We start from the raw sequence: 25827 nt of genomic DNA, 5'->3' as shown, positions 1-25827 counted from the left end.
TCTTCATCTCTTCTGCTTTTTGAATTCTTTGAAGAATCTTCCGTGTTGATTTTCTGTATGATCTTCAGAAGATTACAGCATATGGAGAGAACCAACTTTCATCCAACGTGAGAGAACAGTACAATTACAACTCATCAATACTCAAGCACACAATGGAGAGGTTACCCACTGCATTCCATCGCCTCATTTTTACTTCCTCTGATGTTGTGTATTGTGTGCATTCTTAAACAGATAAGCCAGTAACTTCAATAGGTTGTATATTTTCTCACCCGATCCATCTTGTTTGGGAAGTCTCAGACTGCCCTCCTTAGTGAAAGGGACTTGAGCACCCCAGTTGAGCAGGGCATCTTTCCTTGCTTGCTAATCTAATCAAATCATTACACTTCCAAACTTATTGCTCATTTTGCCACCTCATACTGCTTCCCAACACTGAGCTGAACTTTCCTCTCCTTCCTCAATGACCCGAGGTGTACAGCTTTCTCTGCCACCTCTGTTCACTTTTCCCTTCCTTGCTTCCCCCCATTTAATTCTGCTGCTTGATCAAATTCATCTTCATTCCCTTTCTGCAGGAAACGCTCGGTGCCTTGCATTGTATATGGTGCATGCAGAGACAAACCTCTGGAAGTTGTCTGCCTCATTAACTTGCACAATCTGTAAGACACAAGGGCAGAGAGTTGTAGAAACATACCCAGGAACAGAGCTTTTGCAATTGCATTTGCTGTTGTGATAAAGAGTTTTGAGACCATAAAAAATAAGCAAACACACCAAAGCCACACTTTGATCTATTACGCAACATGCTTGATGAAAACAATAAAAAATCTTTCCACTCTATACAGCACTTCATAAATATGCATTTATTTCCTCATCTTTCATCAGTTTTACAGATGTAACCAGTGCCTCAGTGTTAATATTTGTCAGAAGCATACAATGGAACTTCAGATACTTTTATTATACAGTTCTGAAGTAAAAAAACAAATTAATAGGCCTTTCCATAAGGAACTGAGTGAAAAAAAAAATGCAATTAATTTCTTATAACATATTACAGCATTACATAAGATTTCCAACTTACAATTCTATCCTATCCCGTGTATTGTATTTACATACTTGAGTAATCTGTAGACTATTTACATATTTCAAATACTGTAGTCATAAATCTGCCTATATTGTACATTCCTGCTTAAAGTTTTATTACAGAAATTCTTTAACACATTTTAGACACCGCAATTTCAGTATTTCACATCCGTTGAAGGAAATTACTGCCTGGTTTCACCAGTGATGTGTCCGGATGCCTCCTGCGTAAGAAAATACATATTACAAAGGAATTCTACAATATTCAGAACCTTGAGTTTTGGAAGAAAAAAAAAGGAAAAGTCCATGGGATGTAGCAACGATGAAATTACTTCCTTTACACTGTAGCTTTGTGCTTGGAATGACATCTTTCCCGAGATGTACAACTGTCCAATGTAAGGTGGTTGGTTGGTTCTGTTCCTCATGAAATATGTTATGGAAATTTAAAACGTATGGAAACATTTGACATGTTACATAAAGGATGGCCTTCCGCTTACTGCAAATGGTTCCCATCTGTATAGATATATAAACTTTATTTCTATATCTATGTCTGACTTTCTGTGTCTATAGAAATAAGCATCGATACTAGGAAACATCTCGCTATACTTAAAAGCAATGTGCTCAAGTACAATATTCAACTTCTGACACAGACACGGTAGTAAAGGTGACCTCTGATGGTAATGTTTTCTTCCAAGGGAAGTCAGAGACAGCTACTGTATTTGGAAGGCGTGGCAGACAACTTGCATGGCCCCATCAAGGAATTTTATGCACCCAACCTCGTGTGCGCTACGCAGAAGCATCTGACACTGCAGACAACTTTGGGTCAACTTTCCACGTTACGTGTAACTACCTAAATAACATCTCAATTAAAAAATAATCATTCTTATAGAAATTCCTTACAACATTGTACATTTAATGCTGTGTGTCTTCTCTCTAGTTACAATAATATGCTTTTCTGTTAACAAATTAATATGAATACTAAGACTAAAGCAAACAGTCATAAATTTCTTGTACTCTGTTATTAGTAGCTATTCTGTTAGGCACAATATGATGTTCTTTGTAAACATAAAGACAAATCTCAATATGTTAGAATGCTTCACCGTGAACTTACAGAAACAATCTACACATGTTTCAGAAACAGAGCCCCACCACAGACCCCAGGCAAGGCGCAGCAGTCCAGGAGGTGTCAATTTGTGGCCATCACAACTGAAAGCCCCAGCTGATGTCAGCAGGACAGAAGTGCATCCTCGTCAGCAAACCCTCCTGCTTTGAAATTAATATGTTGCTTTCTCTTCAACCAAAGAGTTCATATAATTTTAAAATACAGATCTCATTATGACATGTATTTCATTCTTTTTACCCTGAAACACCTTATTACTTATTATACAGTTGATGTCAACAACTAAAGGCCCTAAAATAAGTAATGTATCCAACATGTCTACAAAGCTTTCATCAAAATACATATCTATGTATTTTTAGGAATTTTAAATTAAACTTCCAATATGAGAATACCTCCTGAAAGTACTTTATTTCCCAAACTTAAAAGTGCACTACACTTCTTGTGTGCCACTGTGCAACTCTAGAACTCAACTGATGAATATTCAGAGCTTCTAGTATCTTGCTATTGCAAGTCTCACCCTTAATAACCCATGTGCTTACAGCAGGCACAAATTAAAATGGGTTTAGTTACATCTGATAGAGAATTCTTATTTGAAAAGATTTCTTGAGAATGAATAGTGGATATAAACTCTGCAAGTTCAAAGCAATTATTCCGAATCCCACAATTGTTTCAAGAAACATTGCTCTCATTCTGCACAGTCACAGAGGATTTTTATTCTGCTCATGTTGTAAAAGTGAGCTGTGTGTACAGTTATTGGAAACTATCATCTTCTCACTTCCTCTGAATAATAACAAAAAAGGTACTAAATTATTTAACAAATGAGCTCTGGACAGACATATTAATGTTCCTTTTCTAATACACTAGAAATGGAGAATAAGGCAACAACTGAGATAAAAATATATCTTGCTTTGTAAACCAAGCTTCTTAGTAAGATTCTTAAAAGTGAGCTCTAATAATGAAAAACTGAAAGGCCTTGAGAGAAAGGCTTTAATTATTGTAACAATACCACATACTTTAAAAACACTCCAGTATATATAAAGAAGAATTTATGTTAGTGTTACTGATGAGTCTAAAGAGTAAAGTCACTTCTTTGTATAGCTAAAAACCTTCTACAACACCCAACAATACTGAATAATGTTTAGAAAATGCCATCAATTTCCACTGCACCCTTTTATTTTCTTATATCATTGCACTCTAACCTTGCTTCATGGAACAATGAAAGATGGTATGAGAATACCAGCATCCTACTGGTTATAAACAGACCTCAAAACACAGGTCTTGCTGCCTGAAATGGTCTTTGTGACTGTGAAGAGCTTTGTTTTTCTCACCCAAAATGAGTAATTCCAACTGCCTGATGAAGTCATGACATAACGACGAAGCAGTCACAAAATCATTCTGTGAGAAATTTTAAGACTCAAATACGTATAAGAATTGTTCAACATAGATTCAACTCCATTTCACCAAATTGTAGGAGGGAGAAAAAAGAAGACAATTATGAGAAAGACTTATGAATTAATTTTTCATGCTGAACAAAAAAAAAAATAATAAAATAAAAATAAAAAAATCTCTTTTAAGTTAAATTCATTCATAACTCAATATCATTTTTTGTCCATTTCTTTGGTATTCTGTTCTCATTTTCCAAATTCCAACAGAATTCTAATGGTCATCTCAATTCAAATGAAAGAACAATGAGCTGAAATTGCAATCATCACAACAGATGCCATAACACTGCAGAACACATTGGTTGGTCTTAGTAACTTCTGGATCTTTATATTCATTTCTTGTAATGATTGGGGGCATCCGCAAATGCAAACTTCAGCCTGTAGGCCTCTGCTAGGAGTACGCTGATTTCTTCATTTCCCCAGTGTACTGTAGGCAAATTCTGTAAAAATATCAGCAATTCCTAGTTGGAGAGAGAGAGAAAAAAAGGAAATTAATATATATTTGCAAATACAAGTGCTATAGCTATATACATACATACATACATACATATATAATAGCTGTATATTATAGAATGATTACTTACATGCATGTAGCGCCCCAGTATCCCAAACAAACCTGAGATCCTCTGAAGTGATTTTTCTGTAACTGTTATAGAAAGAAATTCTCGCTATTCAATCTTTTGGTTCAGAAACAAGCTATTGGTTGTATCTGATCTATGACTATTTTCATGTCTTCAGAAATAAAATAAAATATAACTGAGAAATAAATTCACTTTCTTTGTGTATTGTAAGAGCAAAAGAATTTACAGTCTCCAAGTAAGAGGTAGGTAGGCTGTATTTACTGCACTTGCCCTTGTGTGAGTATACAGTAGCAGTGTCCCTGACCAAGGTTGGAAATCTCTTATTGTGTTTGAACAAATAAGAACTCGCATGAACTGAGTTAGACCCATCATGTAATACTTCTAAAATGAAAACAGTGTTACCACTCCCATTTTTCAGCTTCTAATTGAGATACAATTCTTAATAGGCTGGAGCACACATGAAACTACCAGAAATTCAGTTCGGAGCTAAGTCCAAAATGGCTTAACTCAGGATCAGTCTCTTCCCAGATTTATCGCATTTCCTACATGGTTTAGTACTGTGACACTTCTTAAACACCTGCCAGGTCCAACCAAGCCCTTTAGGTTTTCACATATTTTGTGTACAGGTCCTCAAAAATTGTACACCTGTCTTCTGAATTTCATTGGAAGACAGTCTGTAACTTTCAGTTTGTAACACCTGTGGCCCAGATTGCTTCTATATCTATGCTAGGTCTGTATAAAATGCACATTTACATTTCCTCTTTAATGCATTATAATATATTCATTCAATGTTTAATCCCTAAGCGTTTCTATAACCTCTCCACCAGGAGGGTGAGGCAGACAGCCACGGATAAAACACGGTTGCTGACTACACCACATGTCAATGTCAGATCTAATATTTACTTAGTAAGCCAGGTTAGTCCAGTGCATGAACAAAAGTGTTAAAATTTTCTTCCCTAATTAATCTTTTCCCATCCAAATATGAAGAATATCTGGCTTTTTCTAGGGCCGCTAGGTATGCTATGTATACAGTACAACAAGAAAGATTTATTAGTCCAAACTAATTTATTTCAATATAGAAGCCATTACTATCCGGGTTGAAATTTCATAAATAAAAGCAAGTTCAAATGAAAATCTGAATTTATTTTAAAAGGTCCTACAATGCAGATTCCTGCTTTCACAGGGTATAAGTTTTACTGCAGCAACAATAAATAAATGCAACCCCCTACAGACCCAATCTCCCGATCTGTAGTTCTATACCGAGCTATGATGCACAGTGACCAAATCCCAATGACTGTGCTTCAAAGGATCCCTTGAAAGGACTATGTGAAAAATATTTGCTTTCTATCCCATTTCTGAATGACAAAGGGACATTCTATCTATCTGTTTTGCTGTTTATCCAAAGTATTGATGGCCTCCAGAGTTGCACAGCTGCACGCATTCCCAGAAGTCTGATTGATCACCAAGTTTGAGACTCTTGAAATAAACTTGTCAATCACTTCAGACATTTTCATCTTCCCTGTTATTCTTTGGAGAAGCAGCACTATTCGATGAAGAACTAGTTTAATATTTCTATTATAATTTGCAAATATTCATAATTATTTTCATCATAATCAAGTATAGAAAGTAATCCATTGACTGTCAAAACCCATTTCCTTTTGAGTGAGCATTTCACCAATGTTACCAAGGGAAAATGATCATTCTTTAACTGTTCAAATGGAAAGACTGACCAGTGAACGTGTTACAAATCCAAGTGAGCTAACGAGGCAACACAATGAAACACTACTTGAGTGATTTACTGAAGATAAAGCTTATATATCTGTGATCTATTGCTTTAATGAACTTCAAAATTGTCTGAGATCACAGAATCATAGAATGGCCTGGTTTGAAAAGGACCACAACGATCATCTGGTTTCAACCCCCCTGCTGTGTGCAGGGTCACCAACCACCAGAGCAGGCTGCCCAGAGCCACATCCAGCCTGACAGAGAGATAGGAATACATTCTTCAGCTTGGTGAAAATGCAAAGTATTTGAAAGCGCAAAGCAGAATTTTGAAACAAACAAATATGCAGAATGCTTAATAATGAATGAATAAAAAAATAACACCAAACAGAAAACTCTCCATAGTCCCAGGTTCTGAAGAAAAGTACAAACTTATGCTAATCAATACCTGCAAGAGTCCACGACAAGATGATCTAAAGCTGCTCAGTTTAACACTGTACACTTGCAAAAGAGCAAAGATGACCATATGAATAATGTCTCAAGAGTATTCATTCAGTTTTAATTATTATTTTTATAAGCAAGAAGATCCATTTGAATCCTTGTGTAAATAAGGCATCCATGCTAACTGGTTAGATTTGCTTTCCTATTTTCTTTGAGAATTAAAATATATAAGACACTCTTTGAAATATGCTGAATTATAAACTTGGGTTAATACTTAACGCAAAAACACACTGCTGACAAACTGCTCGGCATATTTCAGAGCAAGAAGACCAAGTTGTTTTTATTTAAAAAAGAAAGAAAAAGCAGTATTGGTAAAACATCTCTGCAAGAATTTTATATTTGACCTAATTTTAAAAATATTGTACCTAGTTGGGGAATCTGACAGATACTTTCTGGTTTCATTGAAATGATTCATCAACTATCAAGGCCAAGGGGATGAAAAATATCTTGATCTCCTTTGTACACTTAATTCAGCTGCTTCAAATTACAACCACTTATCTGAGTAGACCTGGTCAGCTCCATTTTTTCATGAAATGTATCTGATATGTCCATATGTACAAACAGAACTATCATCACTGCCAAATTTTACTTTTTTTTTTTTTTTTATGAGCAAAAATGCACTTTTCTCCCCATACACCCACTTCCATTGATCCTAACTTGCAGTGTTAATTATGTAGCAGTTCATCAAAAATTAGCTATGAAGGCAGCAATGTTTTAATAGTAGCACTAGCGACCAAAACCACAGCTTAAAAGTAAGTACTTAAAAATGACATCACTTAACTGTGGCTTTTAATACTTTTAAATAAAAACAGTTGCCATCCTGTTCAAAGCACTTCAGATAATTTGTTAGATTTAGTTCTTAGATTTGGATGTAGGATGAAGTTGGCCTCCAAGCAATTATAACCTCTATCTTTCCCCTGCTATCATTTTAACATTTTCCATATTAGTTCATGGTAGAAGATTCTAAAGTAGTTTAAACACTCACTTTCAGCACCTCATGCTTTCATAATTCAGTGGATTATACTGTTAGAAGTCAGTGACTATTCACATCCCCATGACATGTACCACACACAAGACAACGATAAGGCTTTACTCTGCATGACATGCATGTATTTGCTCTCCAGCAGTGTTTAGGAGTTCTTCAACTAATTCACCTTTTTTTTTAACATTGACTGAAGCCTAACACTGAGCTGTTATAATAATCATTTCTTGTAACTGACATGGGTAAACTGGCAATCCAAAGTGCCAGTCATAAGCTGCTATACGGAACAGAGCTGAAGGCTTCGATAGTTTGGGTCAGCTTTGAAAAGGGCCCAAGTGGAGAACTGCAGCAGCTGTTATCAGTGGATAATACCTGTATTCTCCATCCCTTTATCAGATGCATTACATTCATGTAAAAGAACCACAACAGTTCTTTGAGAGTATCAGCTGCAATACCCCTTAGCAATGTCACAAAAATAACTGTGACAACAATGCCACCTAGTCTTCATACACGGCTTTTGAAATGTAAAGCATTTTCACATCCATATTTTTAGATCCCTCTGATAAAACTAAGGACAGCAGGAACTACCTTGCCCAAGGGCAGCCAGTAGATCATCAGCAGAGCTGGGGTTTCCAAAATCCCACTCCAAAGATTGTTTATATTTTAGCTGCATATCCAGCAGATACGGCCTAAATTTCGCCCCTTACATTTGGCAAATAGTGCACTCAAGTTTCACCTGCACCAAACAGCCACATTCATCTCTTGAGCTAAGGCCAAGGCCATAGCTCCAGTTCCATCCATTTCCCTCTTCATGTCACACTGGGAAGAAGCACTCCCAGCCTCCCTCTCTCCCTCCTTGCCATTCCGGCAGTGGCAAGTTTCTTCTCTACTGGGAAAGGATCACAGGTATCTGAGATGAATACAACCAGAGCTACTTTCTGATCTATGGCGTGACTGTTCAATTTAAACATAGAATCAAAAACCCTTACAAATAAAAAACCTCTTACAAACTACTTCCTGTTTATTCTTAACTCTGTTTAAGATTTAAACAAAAATAAGAGTGTTACATTTTAACACTGCGGAGAATGTGAAATGACAGTGATTCCTTTATTGCCTATTTTGATTGACCAGGTGTAATGTTCAGGGAAAAGATGTAGAGGAAGTTTGAGGTGCTGCATAGATTTGCTCCTCTCCCCCCCCACCAAGCACAAGCAAAAACATTGCTCTAGTTCTGTATCTAGCCTTGCTTTCAGCAGCAGATTGCATTACAGACCTCCTGGGGTCCCTTCCACACTGAAATTTTCTAGTATTTTATTTTCTAAAGGACATGGGCTTAATTAGAAAAGAAATCCAAAAGCATGACAGAAGAATGCTAAGCATACTTAACTCACAAACGTAAGAGTATTCAGTCCCAGAATATAATGTCGTGCACAATTAGGAAAGAAACACAGGCAGAGAAAATATGCTCAATGTAATCAATGAAACTACCACAAAACAAGGAAATTGATAATGTATTCTTTTCCTGTATATGGATTTTGTAGCATACAGCGCAGTCACTACACATTTTATCCTTTTTCTTCTGTTTGTGAATGCATCCCAGTGTTTTTCCACTCCCTAGAAAATTGATTGTTCGTAGCAAAATTTTTGTTCCATTTGCAGAAGAGGAACTGTGTGATAGCCTCCCATGTATTAACCTTCTTCACTATTACAGGTATGATTTGTCAGCTGTTTTCTCTCCAAGAAAAGGAAAAAATGACTCTCGTAAAACAATGTATAAATATTTCAAATTATTTCATAAATAACAGAAAATGCTTTGTCTTGTTCTTCTTTAAGGCTGAATATTCCCTGGGTTGGGAAGATGCAATTTGTTTACACAGATGTCCACAGTTTCCACCTCTGTTTTAGTCTGTTGCCCCCAACAATTATAATGTGCTCCTTCACTTCCAAGCTGAGGGTTTTGTGTTTCAGTTTCTGCATCTCCTCTTTGTATCCAACGCTCACACTCAAAGCTTGCCTTATGAAGGAAATAACAGCTCTGTTGTCCATGGCCAGCATCACAGATCCCAGCTAGCTGAGGACAATAGCAGCTAATATGAGCCATAAACAAACATTGGCAGCCACTTCTTTTCATCCATTCTGATGAAGAGCTAAATTCACTGATGGGTCCCTACTAGGACCTGACCTCCGTATTACTGCCGCACACACCATTTTTCCTTGAAGCCACGAAGATCACCTTGCCTCTCTCAGCCACTGAGTTCTTGATGCAGTTCCTCTGTAACATCCCATCTCTTGCTCTACAAAGGGACTGCTCCTGAGCCAGCAGCATCGTGCAGACTTCCAAAAAAACACTGCAAATTTACATCAGTCAGCCTAAGGGAATAAGGGAAGCAGCCAGGCACTGGGCTCTCTGCATAATAAAGATATTGGCATCCAGGTCCATTTTGAAAGGACGGATGGGAAGGTGACGTCTGCTATTCTGGGTCTAATAACAGGAGCCTTCTTACCAATTCCTTCAGTTTATTGCTGAGACCCGTGTCTAACTTAACAAACAACAGTAACATAACAGAGTTTTTATTTCTAGCTAATCCAAAGCAGCAGCAGCTAAACTTGAACTCAGACACACTGAGGAAATTAATAGTTAGTTTTTAAAGTCAAAATTGAGAACCAGTCTGTTAATTTAACAAATCAAGGCAATCCTAAAGTATAGTATTTTTCTTCTGGAGTTGTTAATCCTTCCTGCTGCCAACTGCAGTGTAATTATGGTCTGAATACCTCTGGTCTACAACAGCTCTATTTTGCACTGATAGGCAGAACCTGCAATCTTACTATGTTTTATGATCAGGAACTTAACAACATTAGAGTTTATGATAACACAGAACTAAATGGAAAGCAAATTAGCTTTATATACAATTTTTCACTACTTAATAAGGAATTGCTAACAGCTATATTTTGAACAAGTGCTGTACCTGTTACACAGAACACACACATATGGAACACTGAAAAATTTATGTTGGTCATTTGATTAAACTGCTTCTTTATGAGAGTTACATGCCTCCTCAAAAGTTGTTCCTGTAATTTCATAACACAGCATTTACTTTTAAAGAACAACTGAAGCGCAATAGTACTTAAAATTAATTTAGAGGAAATATTGAGTCAAGCTAAGGAACAAACTAATTGGTGACACAAAAATTGCTCATTTACTTGTTCATATAATACAAAACAGAAATAAGCATACACACACAAGCACACATTCAACAAAATTCTGTATCTTGTTACCTTTTATGGGGAATTCAATAATGCAGAGACAGCCAGAACTGGACAACAATTCAACACTTCTTTTACTGAACAGATGTAATCACCTTACAGACAAAATTAATATAAGAATGATCTAATTCCTTTTTTCTTTCAAAATGCTCGTATTTGGGATTACCAAGGGTGAAAGGCAGAGGTGGAATGAATGGCCAGTACCAAGTGGGCATCCCATCCATTGACTCCAGCTCCCTCCTGTGCTGCACTATGAAGTACAAGGACAGATGTACCTGGCTTCTGCTGCAGTTGCTAGGCTGGTAATGGGCTGTCCTGGCCTCTGATCCTCTTCCCAGAGACTCAAGATGAAGCACACCCTGCCCAGCTCTGTCCATCACAACCTCCTCCAGCCTGTTATAAAGAGTGGGAACAAACACATAGACTGGTGCTATGAAAACACAAGTGCGGTGCACAATGCCGAGTCTCAATGACCTTCTTCTACCTTACCAGCTGTCTTTCCTTTCTCTCTGCCACTTGCTGTTCATACGTAATGCAGCAAACAAGTAGAGCTCAAGCTCTAAGGTGGGTTCTTTTTTCTTTCTTGAGTACTGTAGTTCCTCTTCCAATATGCTCAGCATTTTCCTTATGCCTGCTGCCACTTCTCCTTTCTCCAGCTGTCTCTGCTATCTGGGGTTGCAAATAATGAACTATATTTCTGGAGTGCTGCAATTCTTATTAATTACCTGTATCTCAGAGTCAGAGAAACCATATCATTTCTATTGGGCACAGCTGGAATTGAGAAAGCTAACATTTCAAAATCCAGTATTAAACAGATAGTAGGAAGAAGTAGCTTAAACTGCAGTTTAGGAAACAGTTCCTTGCAGATATAAGAGGCTTCCATGGACCCAGATTCTTCTGCAGTACAGCTGATTGCTTCCTGAGGTGGAAGGCGACAGCTGGGATATCACAAAGCATTTGAGTTCCGTCACTGGAGTAATGTCCTCCCACTTCTCACAATTTCTAGCAATAAGGGTGAACTAAAACTTTTCAGAAGAAGATGAGGAAACACTGGTTTATCTGTTAGCTGGTAGAAGCATTTAAGTTTAAACCTGCACTAGACACCGTCTGAAGGACTTAAGAGATGTGTATTCTTGGCATGTCATACATCAATGAGATATAAAAGTTCGCATTCTGTAATGTGTCTATTTCAGGGAAAAAAAACTGAATTCAGTATTTCCTGAAATACTGAAAATTCAACTTAGTTTATTAAATACTAAAATGTTTTTTCTTGTACATTTATTGCTCAGTAACTAAATTATCCCTGTCTATTATGCAATCATACTTATTTATGTTAATTTTGGCCTTGCTTTTCTACACCATGACATTATCACTAATGGACTAGAGCTTAAAGAAACCAGAACAGAATGAAACCAACTACAGACAAAAAGGTTATCCAAAGCTTTAACATGGATACTTGGAAAAAAAATAAAAAAATCTTAACAGAGTAAAAGCCCTTTTTTCTCCTGCCATCAGTTTACTTCCAGTAACACAATTGAGTTGTAACTCTGAGAAGATATATAGAATCACAGAATGGTTTGGGTTGGAAGTGACCTCAAAGCCCACCCAGCCCCACTCCATGCTATGGGCTGGCTGCCCCCCACCAGCTCAGGCTGCCCAGGGCCCCATCCAACCCAGCCCTGAGCACCCTCAGGGATGGGGCACTACAGCTCTATGGGCAGCTGTGCCAGGGCCTCACCGCCCTCTGAGTAAAGAACTTCATATTAAATACACATTTATAAATAAATAATATACATATATTTTTATATATATACATGTGTATATTTAATTATTTATTTATTAGTTGAGCACATGATTTAGTACTTAAATGTCAACACTCATGCTGCACTTACTTAGTCTGAGCTAGCAGTCATACAGTTTAACTTGTTATGCATCTTTAAAATTCTGTGTGATCTGAGATACACAGCTACAAACAAATCCATTGCACTGTTGAAAAGCATTAGTAAATTCAATCTTATGCAATTGACTTCTTTGACATTAATTAGTTTGAAAATCTTCCCAAGTTCTCTAAGAATTTCTTGCCAAGAGTGAAAGAATAACAATAATCCGATAAGGCTCAGCTGTCATATTCTGAAGCTGGTCAATAGGTAGGGCTGACAGCTCTCAAGCAGGTGAAAAATAGGCGGTGATGCTTCAACTGAACAACCTCCTATTAATCTTCTGAAAACATACAGAAGCATGCTGTTATAATTAATTTCATATTCCTGTGAAGAACTTAACAGAAACCCACCTTAACAATCTAAAAATGAAAGCTAGTGAAAAGTTAATGGTCTTATCATTTCCCTTTCATGTTTTGCTTTTTGCAACTGCTGAAAAGGAGTCTTGGATTCAGAATATTAAAAACATTAAAACAGCAATTAAAGTCCTGTTTCATCCGGTAAGGTTCTGTTCTGCAAGTCATTAGCATTCTTAATTGCTAATCATAAAATATGTGGTTTTAAAGAACTATGCCAAGGAAGCTGAGCTCGTTTATAGCAGAAGAAAAGATTTACATCTCCATTTTCATTTACAAGGGTTAACAGTTAACAGGATGGATACAAAAATACACAAATTACTATGCTAAAAAAGAGCATATTAAAGGACTGCCTCTCAGCTAATGCTGTTTTCAAATGAAAACGGAAAAACAAACCACCTACACGAGTACAGTTAAAGAAAAGGACAGAAAAAAAGCCTGCCCAAAGGCCAATGTCTTTGTTTGGGCAGAGTCTCATAACCAAGAATTTCTGAATGGGCTTGGGAAACATCACAGAATTAAGAAAAACTAACCCAAAGGTCTCTAGCTCTGAGAAGAACACTGTTCATATCAAGAAATAGTTTAAACCTCCTTGGTGAGCAAAACATGCAGGCCCAAGAGCACAGGATACAGGATCATCCAAGCTCTACAGATCTCTCCAACATACAAAAACATAACCCTTCTATTCATTTCTTGATGCTTTAAGATACAAATGTGTAACAGAATGTATTTCCTTTATAACTTTTAGAAGAAATCATGAATGAGGAGGAAAGAAGTTTTAGCATAGATTCAACAGAAAACTGCATGGAAACAGTAATTCAATTAAATATATATATATATATATATAACTCAGCTGTATACTATAAGATAAATCATGAAAATCTTCCAAAACAGTATAAATACTATGCAAGAAAATCATTAAGAATTAATGCTCAAGACATCTCCCAGCCTCTCAGTAGGGACAACAACAGATGCAAGCCAAGATTAATCTTACTACATCATACAATACCTCACATACATTTATCAAGCTCTTTATCTCCTTTTAGTTTATGCAGAAGGTGCTCCCAAGCCTCAGTTTATTCAATGGTTTATAAATCAACGTGAAACAACTCATGTCCTTTTGATCTTTCACCAAAATTACATTATAGCCTAAATCTTTACCCTCCATTATAAAGCATCCCAAATGCACTCTAAATGAGTTATCATCCCACCTTCTCAGGCTTCTAAGTGCAGTTCAGCAGAGCCATAAGGTACCCACAAATATCCTAAATTATTTTTAAGACGATTAAAATACTAATATATCTTATTTATATAATATTTACAAGCCTTTCTTTAACATTACAATGCTCACACACACAAATAAATAAATTTTAAAAAAAAAAAAAAAAATAGAAGTCCACAATTTCAGTTTTAGCCAACCAGAAATTGAGATCAAATTTCAATATGAGATAATGAATGTTTCAGCTTTAATGGAAAATAGAAGTTGCAAATCAACAGCTGAATGCAGAATTTATTCTTTGCTTATCTACAAAGGAACAGCCTCCAGACACAAACATGAGAAAAGAACTGAATGTTTCTTCAGTACAATGACAACAGGCTGAGTTAATCTTTTGTGACTGCTGACTTTTAAGATTTCCAAGATTAAAGTCCTAAAAGTGCTTAGCCATGAGTCCCCTTTTTTTCATAATTCTAGTTCATAAATGCATGGAAATAATGAAGTTTATGCTCTAAAACTCTTCAAAAATCTGCACTTTTAGAACAGTGGCCCCTCATCAAGTTATAAATACCTAACAGAACGGTTTGGCAGTCTGGCAATTGTGAAGCAGCTTCAGAGCCTTCACTGAAGATCTTGCAAGCCAAAATTTCAAATTTTCCATAATGTAAACAAAAATCTTAATATGTAGGTCATTCCAAAAGTAATGCCTCCTGTTCATTTTTATGGAACCTATGGAAGATACAAAGAGCACCACAGCACTATTTAACGGAGTAAATTCTCAGCTACAGAACACTGTCAACATAGTCACCACCACAAGCTATTCACTTTCACAAGTAATGAACAAGAGCCCATCTGTTCCACTCATTAAAATCCTCACCAGAGGGTGTGGTCCACTGTTTCACAGCTGCTATGATGGCCATTGCTAGGAAAATGTTGCCCACACAGTCCTATCTTTCACTGGCCTAAACAGATAGAAGTCAGAAAGAGCCAAATCTGGATGTTAAGGTGAGTATGGTCAGACAGTCCAGTCAAAACTGGCAGTGAACTCTGTAGTCTTAAAAACAGTATGGAGCCTGGTGTTATCATGTTTCAAGAGAGGTTGTCTTCTTCTCTGTCGTGACTGTAGTAGTTTGGGCCTTCAGTTTAGTCAACGTCAAGACGTCAGTGTCAGAGGAGCATGTCCAGGTTCTAGGAAATCCACATGGATCAGCCCTTTACTTTCCCAAAAGATAGTGCATATCACTTTACCCACTGAAGACCATATCTTGAACTTTTTCACTGATGTAGAATTCACATGCTGCCTCTCTGTGGACTGCCATTTTCACTCCAGCTTGTAGCGGTGACACCATATCTTGCCACCCATAACCATCCAGGAGACTGTTACCCCCAGTCTTGCTTTGGTTCAATAGGTCCCAATAAAATTGCATACAGTGCACTTTCTGTTCCTGTGTGAGCATCTATGGGACCCACCTAGAAGGAACTTTCTGGTAAACCAATGTTGCTACCACTAATTCCAATGCATTGAAACCAGTATTCAGCTCTGTAGACAGTTTTCTTGCCATAATCTGCTGATTCACACAGATGAGGTGATTGAGATGCTCTTCATTCTGTAATGTGACACCTGTGCAAAGCTGCCCAGAACACAGTTTGTGTTTTCCTCTCACGATGAGAGGAAATGGCCTCGAGTTGCACCAAGGTAAGTTTAGGTTGAATATCAGGAAAAACTTCTTTACAGGTTGTGGTTGGACTCGATGATATTAAGCTCTTCTCCAACCTGAGTGATTCTGTGATTCTATGATTTTTCCATCACTGTTGCCACTGCTGAAATGCATCACCCATGGCCTCACTGTGTTCACACCTACTGTTTGGTCTCCATAAATGTAAAGCAAGTGGTGATGAATGCCAATTTATTTATTCTTTTTTTTTTTTTCATGGAGGAATTCAATGCCACAACTTTGCTTTGTACATACTTATATGCCAGGTAACATTTTGTCAGACTACCTCTGTGCTATCTGTCTCATGGAAACAAAATGTAATGGGATACTGGTGGGAAGCTTTAATCTCTACTGCCATACCATGAACATACCACCTCTGATATTGTGGGCCAACGTAACAAAATAAGAAGCATTACATTTGGAGCAGCTCTCATAAAAACATGGAAAATCAGTATGAAAAAGAGAAATACACTTTTCTTAACAATCACTAGTGTGTAACAGGTACAAGTATTACATTTCTTCAGGTTCTCAAGCCCATATGGTTTTGTAAAAATTTATATGACATTAAGAAGAGTTGTATGGCCTTACAGACACAGAGAAAAACCTTGAAAAATCTCTCTACCTACAGGCTCAAATCTATACAAATATATATACATTAAGGAAAATATATTCAAATTGATTTCCTCTGGAGAGCTGGGCTTTTCACAGAAATACATATTTTACAAAAGTATACCTTGTGCACACAATGTTGTTTAAATAAATGAATATGACCAAGAGGTCATTAAGTGTTTGACCAAAGCAGTAAAAGTATTTCTAATATCTCTGCACTAACAACCCATACCTTGAACAAAAGACCTTCAGCTTATATACATTACATTACTTGTGTTACATTTGCAGAAGTTTTCTCAGTCAGTGCATATATATTCAATATTCCCCCCAAAATCACTAACGAAGGGTCCTACCTCCTTGCACATGCTCAGTGGTTTTGAGTGGGGACCTCAAGACCCTCGTAGATGGAGGAAGCAGTCTTCCTCTTCATGACCGTCAATTGCCCTCCTCTTGTTTTTTCCAGGTTGGCAGTTTAACAGTGACATACTGGAGAGGGCCCCCACACTATCTTAGATAACAATGATATACTGGGCTTCTTGAGCAGATAAAGGATGCTCTACTTATCATCAGAGCCAAAGTGCTTTGCTTAGCATTAGCTAGTCTTGAGAAAGCAAGTATTGTTCAGTTAAGTATGCTTAATATCAGACCAAGTGCATTTTGCTTAGCATTAGCTAGGCTAGCGATATCACATCCTTCTTTGCATAAGGATGTGTACTGCAAGAATTATTTACTATACAAAGTAAATGAGTTGAGACCTTCCTCTTCATGGCAGCTCAAAGAACTAACTACAAGGTTAAGAAAAAGACAGCAGATGTGCTATAATGGCATTTCTGGTAGAATTTTAAATCCCATTTGTTTACAAGTAGATGACAAAACAATAGGCATTTAAATACTTGTTATTTTTACTGTCTTGCTGTTGAAATGAGACAATTTTGTTGTACGAGGGCAAAATCTACATGGAAGAGCATTTAGGAAACCATAGGAGAAAACAGACGAGTGACAGAAATACAGTTAATCTTCCTCCATCTGCTCGTCTCAAAGAAAGTCATATGTCACTTCACTCTGTTATTCAGCTCCTACTCTAAAAGCTTTTAGTTTCTCTTTGTTCTCTTATCAGTAGTTTCGATTGACTTTGGTAGTCAAGTGTGCAGGCTCTCGTGATTTTAGTCTTCTCCAGGGTTACACACTGATAAGGCCAATAATTGACTTTGTTATGCTACAGTTTTTGCTGAAGAAATAAACATGGAAAGAAAACAGTTTTCTTTGTAGAGAGAAGTCTCCAGTGACAGCTGTGAATTACTAACCAAATGGAAGCTCTGCCAGTGCATTTAGTTTAGCAGGTCACCTAAATTGCTCAGGAAGAAGAACACTTTTTCTTTGTGGATGAAAATGCTTTTGATATTGAAATGGAGAAAACATAGAGATCCCTTAGTGGTGTTTACTGAAAATATATAAAAATGTTGGTTGATGAGAGAAAAATATCCTACATTAATCAGAAAGTGCTTCTTCTGGAAACTTACAGGCCAGTAAAATCAGATTTTCCTTGTGTGGAGGACTTAATTTAGAACTCTGATAGCAGCAGAATCTCTGTGAAATGCAAGCCACAAAGCAAGGCTTACATGAAATCTCTCCAGATTATACGCACCCAGCATCAGATTCTGCCTTTCTTAAAAGGCAGCAGTCAGAACAAACAGGGCACTTGAAAACATGTGGAGATCAGAGGGGACCCCCAGTATTGCCAGGTGACCCCACCAGTGTGCAAATGCACTGTCAGACCTGTTAAGGGTTTGGTCTCAGGACCCTTAAAGCCAAAAAGCTCTGTAGAGAAAATGTGTATATATTTCCTGCTGAAATACCCATATATAGGCTTTTGAGATAAGGAATATACTGGCAAACAAAAATGCACTTGCTTCTAGAGTTCAGTTACATTAAGTGCTGAGATTACTGCATTGTTGTGTCTTTTTAACCAAATAGTGCTTTTCCTCTGCCAATTAGTCTTCGTAGATATCAAAATGTTTAAGAGGTAACTGTGAAGACAAAAATGCGTAAGAAATGATGCCTATCATTTCTAAATTGTACTCTATGGCCAATTCATTGTCTAGTTGTTCCAAAAGTGATAAGTATTTCAGATGTCTGTATCTATACAAGACAGCAATCATATATGTCAGCAGGAATACTATTTGTCAGAAACAAAACAGAAACTTTGAGCTGATTAGTAGAGTCATAGATATTAAAGCCAGAAAAGATCATTACTTATCTTGGTCTGACCTCTTGTGTGGGTAAAAGGAACTAAACCTAAACCTGTTTTCTTTCAGGAAGAAACACTTATTAAAAGTCCCGAAGAGATACTGAAATTCATGACTTATTTTGTTTGTGTGTTAGGATTGTTTTTCTATAAAACCTCACATACATTTATCAATTAATCTATTGATTTGCTTTTTGATTAATTAAATATTTCAAGCCCATCAGCTATCCTGAGCCCTAAGCCTTTTATTTCAGACATAAGAACCGGATTCAATATTATCATATACAAATATAAAGCAAACCTTTATGGTCATTAAGAATAATATTACTCCCATGTGCCACAGCAACATTCTGGGAGCTCATCTTGTGATACTCATCAGCAATGTATCTTTTCAGAAGCCATGCCATGTTGTCTCTCACTCCAGAGACATGACGTATTCTGTTATTTGCAAAAATGATTTCATTTTTCTGTATCAAAAGGCAGCTTGCATTTAGAGGTAGATTGGACACATGGTTTGGGATTGGCTTATATAATTCCAGTGTCCTTCTCACATGGTCAGAATGTCATCCACAGACTTTTATTATCAGCTTTTTTATAGATACTTTCAAACATCAGTGGAAATGATGAATAGCATTCTGCTTATTACTGACTCCCACAGAAGCTCGTTAGGTAAACCTGCCCTTGAATATGACTAACTAAAAAACAGTTTTTAGTCCTTCAGTTAGTAAGTCATTTTTGCTGTTAATTGCTATTTAAAAGTCAAAAAACTATAGACCCCAACAGGAAATGATCATCTGCATTTTCATCAAAATATCAGGAAAGAATAAAATCAAGTTTCATAGCCTTAACTGTTATCTGATGTAGATACACTTTTCAAGATGAAAGACAGAAATGAAGCTCTGGGATAGGAATGATCGTGAAAAAACAGTTTCACATGTTCTTCTTAACTGATAGTAAGAAAACTGGATAAGTAACTAGATAAATAATAATTAGAAAATACTTACTCATAGACAACACTTAATAGGTATAACTAAGACTACACCTTTATCATCTTCATGAGCACAGCGGTATTGTTTTCTTCTGACATATTCTTCTAAGACAGAAGAATAAAATGGGTCGAAGACAGGAAGAACTCTCATATTACATGCTTGCCATTAAAATCCATAAAAGGAAATAAAGATAAAGCTGCTTTTGCAGATAATACAAATACCTTTTCCACTATTGTTAGCTGGACATACCGGGGTCAAGAGAAAGCTACAGTCTTTTTACAGTATTATCCTCTGATACTTTGGAACTTCCCTATTTACTGCATTTCTGAAAATTAGGAAAAACCCTCAGATAGCATTCTCCAGGGTAAAACTAAGCTTGTCCATTAAGAGAACAAATTCAACACTAAGAAGTGTTCTGATAAGCTACAAAAGATACATCAACAGAAAGTAACTGAATATTCACAATCCTGACAGAAGCAAGAGTAAATATGAAAGAATATCCAAACAGAAAAAACAAAATATATGTAAAACATTTTTTAGTGGAGCAAATTTATTTTTGAAAAGTAAAGGAAACATAAATAAAGGTAATAAAATGTCAGATTCTTTCACTACTGTTTCATACCCATGACCTCCAGTGTATCACTTACTGGCAAGTGATCATACTCCCACAAGGGAGACGATAACATGCTCAGCAAGACTGAAACAGGAGGAGACAGCATCCTTGCAGCACCAGCGAGGCATGAATTCAGCCTGCTTATGATGACTGGAATCATTCCAACCCTAATGCTACCTCATTTACTTTCTAACATTCTGTTGAGATAGCAAAGTTGCCATACAGATTTGGAAAGCCACAACGGTCCACTGCTGATTCATGCTGTTAAATCATGCTGTTACTACATTATATTTATGCTGTTCTCACACTACTTTAAGATAGGAGACTTCATTATGGTCAGAGAGCCAGAGCAGATGATGAACTACATGTCAAGAAGAAGCAACACTTGCTTGCCTACATTAAGATACGTAAAGCCTATACTTCTGGTCAAACTAATTTTACTACTAAAGAAGCAATACCAGATTAAGATACAGTCACACAGAACTCTATTTCAGTGATTGCACAAACACACAAGCATGCTTTGCCAATTGAAAGATTTAGCTGTTAATCACATGAGCACAGCGCTGAAGTTGACACTGTAACAGAGTTCTTGTTTTTCTTTAGATCCAAATCATTTATCCTTAGCTGCATTCTTTATGTGTTCAGCAACTCTGTGGTTTGGATTTTTCTAATGCTTCTTCTTTCACTCAACTCAACTCTATTTGGCAAATCTAATCAAATGATTTGAAAAAGATTGTTAGGAACCCAGACAGCAGGAAAAGAAATTAATCACTCCCTTTTATAATTTCACACTCTGGACCACTGACAAGAACCCTTCTCTTTTACTACGGGAAACAAAAAATCATCAAAAAAGGTAAATGGAGATTTTATCTATAAAGCCAGAACTTTGAAGGCTGAAGACTTTAATACCTGATCTTATGTTAAATGGGTGGTTCAGAACATTTCCAAATAAAACATTGCTATTAATTAAACCATGCCATCCCTGCATCTTTAAAGACAAAACACTTAGGATATAGATGATACATAAATCTTGAAAATCTTCATTTAAAAAAAAAAAAAAAAAAAAAAGGTTAAATGCATAAAATATTTTAAAATTCGCACATCTGATTCCTAGCAAAATCTTTTAACGTCATATGATTATGCTTTTAAATCAGAATGGATGGGCTGGGATAGAAGATACATTAAAGTTCATCAGAGCATCACCCGCAGTCATCACCATCTGCGGTTGAGACACAGCTACAGCTGCTTTTTTAGCAGCTAGCCATCTAACTGCAGCTGCTCTTGCCATGCTTTTGACAGTTACAGCACAGCCACCCTGACCCCTCTTTGCACCCAGGCTGAAAAAAATATATATATATATCCAACTATAAAAAAATTACTATGAAATTTAGTATAAGCAGAACGCTATGCTACAGGGCTACTGCTCTTAAGCAAAACAGACTGAGATATGCATCCTTTAGGTAGATATACATGTGAAAACCAGGAAATTAACACAAATCCTATGTCTGTAAGAAATTTCATCATTTTAGCTAAAGGCCTGTGCAATAAACTATCAAGAAATTATTTTAAATTCACAATGTGAGTCATTTAGTAACTGTTTGTAGATTAAAACATTTCCACTGAAAGAAAACATAAATATCAATGGACAGGTTTTTTAAAGTTTTACTTGCACTTTAGATTTCATGGATATAAGTTAATTAAGAGATGGAAAATACACTGTCTTTAGTGTAATGTCCCACTAATTTCTTTGGAAATCCGTATTATCTTAATTAGGTTTATACAGGAATGAATAATGTCAATAACGAGAGGATATTCAACTGAGTTCATCAATTGAAGAGGCAAACTTTTCCCCTTCTCTTCTCTGAATATAACGATTGACTGTATTTAAGCAAAAAGATGCATTATTATGTGGTCACCTTTCAAAACAGAATGAAAACTTTGAGATTTGCCCATAAAAAAAAATATCACGAATAAGAAATAAGAGCTGAGATCTCACTTTCTAGTTCCTCCGTATTTCAACCACTGAAGATTACCCTGCAATAATCACCTCAAGAAAGCTTCTATCAAAAAGTCTACATTTGAATCTCTAATATTGATCAAATCATCAAACAGGTTTGGTCAGTTGTTTTGTTATATAATATTGAATATTAGCTTTCTTTCATTGAACATCTACACTGTGAAATAAACTGGGAACTTTTCCAATCTGTGCACATTTGTGATATCCATTAACATATTTTTAGGCCAATTCATTTTTTCTTATCTTAAATTTATATTTTTCTCTAATTTATTCACCTTTAAGTCTTAAGAAATTGGTATTATCAAACAAAAACACCTTCCAATTTCATGTTGCTACCATTAGTCATTTTCTCTTGGTCAGCTCAGTTGGCATTCATCACATCAATTTCAGCTGAATTAGCTTCAGTGTAATTTGTTGACACACTGATACTTTGGCATTAGTTTTCTATATTAGATGTCCACTATCATGCAAATACTTTCATCCTAGGGCTCAGATTGTTAATGACACGTAACTTCACTGAAAGCAAAGTACAATAACTCTGCAATTAAGACACACGGTGTTTACTCTGAGAAAGAACTAATTATGAAGAAAACCGTTCAAGATACAACAGAACTGGACTGCAGCAAAAATAAGTCTGGACTGATAAGACCATACAGTGAAATTTGTAATAATGAAGAAAACCTTTCTATTCCAAGGAGTGTACTGTTCTGTTAATCTGGCAATAATTCAAACATCATGGAAAATTACACAATAGGTGCTGTTTCCATGTGCTAATTACAGTTGGAAGATACATAGATGAATACATTTAAAAGCATGAGTTTTTAGCAAATAGATAACATATACAGCCTTTTCTGCTTTGGATAATTTTTTTTCCCCTATTTTCCCCCTAACAATGAAGCACAGTTTGATGTGTTTGTAGTTCTGCCAATAATAATATTTATCACTGTAATCTCATTCTATGTTTCTAAAAAATTCATCTACTGCACTTCTTTTTCAATATCCTGCGCCCTTCTATCATCCTGAGCCCTCGTTAAGTCTTTGAGTTAGTTAATCTGGTTTTCTTATCCACTTATGATCAGTTAGGAATAACACATCCAAGAAGCAATAACTAACAGTTTTTAAAAACAACTATACCAAAATATGGATGTTAAAACCTCAGCTCAGCTCTTTTATCTCAATTGCTGCCAGTATCTTATTATGCACTATTTACAATGACATGCATTAGTCTCAACTATAAAATGCAAAGAGTAAAACCTTGTCATCTTTGTAAAATGCTGTGCAAATTATACTTGAGTTACTTTGCATATTTGCAAAACACTTTTTGTTTTGAACCCTATTTATTTAACTTATTTGTATGGATTTTAATATACCCAAGTGAACAAGCTTTGAAAAGAAGTACAACTATTTCTGTAACAGCAGAATACCTTAGGATCCCCAAGGTCTTACTCAGAATATTCAGAAGACGATGCATTTTTCACTCTGTGTACAATTTAACTCTCAGACAGTAGCATTTACTAAAAACGTTGAGTGGAATTTGTCAAATAACTCAACTGAAGTCAAAACTGAATTACTGCTCTTTCACTTAAAGCTACCCAAATGCTTGGGGGACTATTAAGGAACTACTTTATGGAACAAAAAATGAAGCCTTACACTTGCATTTTTTCCAAAGCCTTATTAGACAATCATATTCTTCATATCCATTGTATTTTATGCATTTACTTTTCAAATCATTCTTTTTTCCTAGAAAAAGTGAAATAGAATTCTATTTCAATTTATGCACAGAGTGTGATTTTTAGATGCAATCAGAACTATTGCAATTATAAAACCGTGATGAAAACAATTTTAAAAGCTCATCAGAAGTTATTCACATAAACTTATTGACTAAATGACTACATTTGTTAAAAATTGTCAAGAGTTTTCTCTCCCTGAACAGTCTTTCTCCTCTTTATGTGAAACTACTCTAACGAATTGGAAAGAGATCACAGTTTCCTACCAGCTTGATTTTGATTAAGCCTTTGATTTATGAGTTCTAGTACAGTATTACCTTTACTTAATTTTGGATTCATTGTGCTTTTTGCACATTAGCAGCATAAAAGATGTGTTGGTTTTTTTTAACACTGTAGATTTGCTGAAGAGGTTCATTCTGTACAGAATCATTGAATCATTTGAGTTAGAAGGGTCCTTGAAGGGTAATCTATCCCAACACTCTGCAATGCACAGGGACACCTACAGCTCAGCCAGGTGCTCAGATCACCATCCAGCCTTGGCCTTGAGTGTCTTCCACTGCATCCCTGGGCAACCTCTTCCAGTGACTCACCACCTTTACTGTAAAAAAAGGAACCTGTGTAGGCCTCTCTGGCTGGCACCACCCTATGCGATATCCTGATAGCGTGGAGAAAAATGAACACATGTGGGAGCCATCAGTTGTAGCAGCATATTTATAGTTCTGCTTTGTTTTCTCGTTTTCTTTAAACAAAAAGGCACCAGCAGTAACACAAATAACTCACTTTAGAAATACTATTCTAAAATTATTTAATTATTTTCTCTTCTGAAAGAGTTACAGGACAGTAAATTACTTGCAATGCTTACTGCCCTTGTAAAATAATAATACAAACATCGAAAGTTACTCACTATTAAATATTGATCATGTAACTTTATTTGCTTGCCATAGGTCTGGTGAGTGATACTTGCATAATTTCTGCTTTGTAGTTTACTCCAGCAATAACCGAACAGTTCAGCTCTTCACTTCAGGCAACTGTTGTTATGGATCATTAAATAGCCTATGTCTGAATACTTCAACAACACATGAGAATACATGGACCACAAAACTACGGTCTCTGTCCTAAATAAGCCTCGTCTGAAGCAACACTGATTAGACTACTATGTTTAGTCCAGGCCAGTCTCACTCATTCCAAAAGTTGTATTTGTACTCCTATTTGTTGCTGAGACTATTGTGTCATTTCATTCTGCAAGGACAGCCTTAGACAAAAACAATCAAGTGAGGGACACAAGCCACATCAAACATTTTTTTCTGCAATTAAAGTAACAACATTAACGAAGACAAGAGCGAAAAAAAAAAAAAGCATTTAATCTAGCACAGATTCATTAAGCAATTTTCATTAAAACTTGAGAATGAATTCCTGGGGCAAATAGGAAAACCTGACCAGTAACACTACAAGGTTAATGGGATCAATTTAATCACATTCAAAATATGCAAGTTTCAGGGAGTATAATGAAATAAAGATTTTGGTAAGCTGCTGAACTTTGCAGATATGTAACTCCAGGTAGTCAACTTTACAAGATTGGAGTGCTAGGATCCTACAAGTTTTATGGCATACAATTTGAGAAAGAATTTTATTGGTAAGCCATTGTTACCAGAACGAACTCTAAAGTTCCACATTCAGATAACTCTCAACACTGAAGTTTATTTTGGTTCTGAAAAAGAATAGT

General features: G+C 36.2%; 1 protein-coding gene across 1 annotated transcript in view; it reads right to left on the bottom strand.

Annotated features, from left to right (window-relative positions):
* Window positions 1–833: 833 nt before the first annotated feature.
* The window catches only part of TBC1D22A (TBC1 domain family member 22A), a 152643-nt gene continuing 127649 nt past the window's right edge, over window positions 834–25827 (bottom strand). The window contains exon 13 of the mRNA XM_072357216.1: window positions 834–4091. Coding sequence (XP_072213317.1) covers window positions 3963–4091 — 129 coding nt within the window. The 3' untranslated portion in view covers window positions 834–3962. The remainder of the gene's footprint in view (window positions 4092–25827) is intronic.

This window comes from Excalfactoria chinensis, chromosome 1 (assembly GCF_039878825.1).
Source record: "Excalfactoria chinensis isolate bCotChi1 chromosome 1, bCotChi1.hap2, whole genome shotgun sequence".
NCBI lineage: Eukaryota > Metazoa > Chordata > Aves > Galliformes > Phasianidae > Excalfactoria > Excalfactoria chinensis.
Note: the sequence above shows the minus strand (reverse complement) of the source record. Positions and strands in the feature narration are given on the sequence as shown.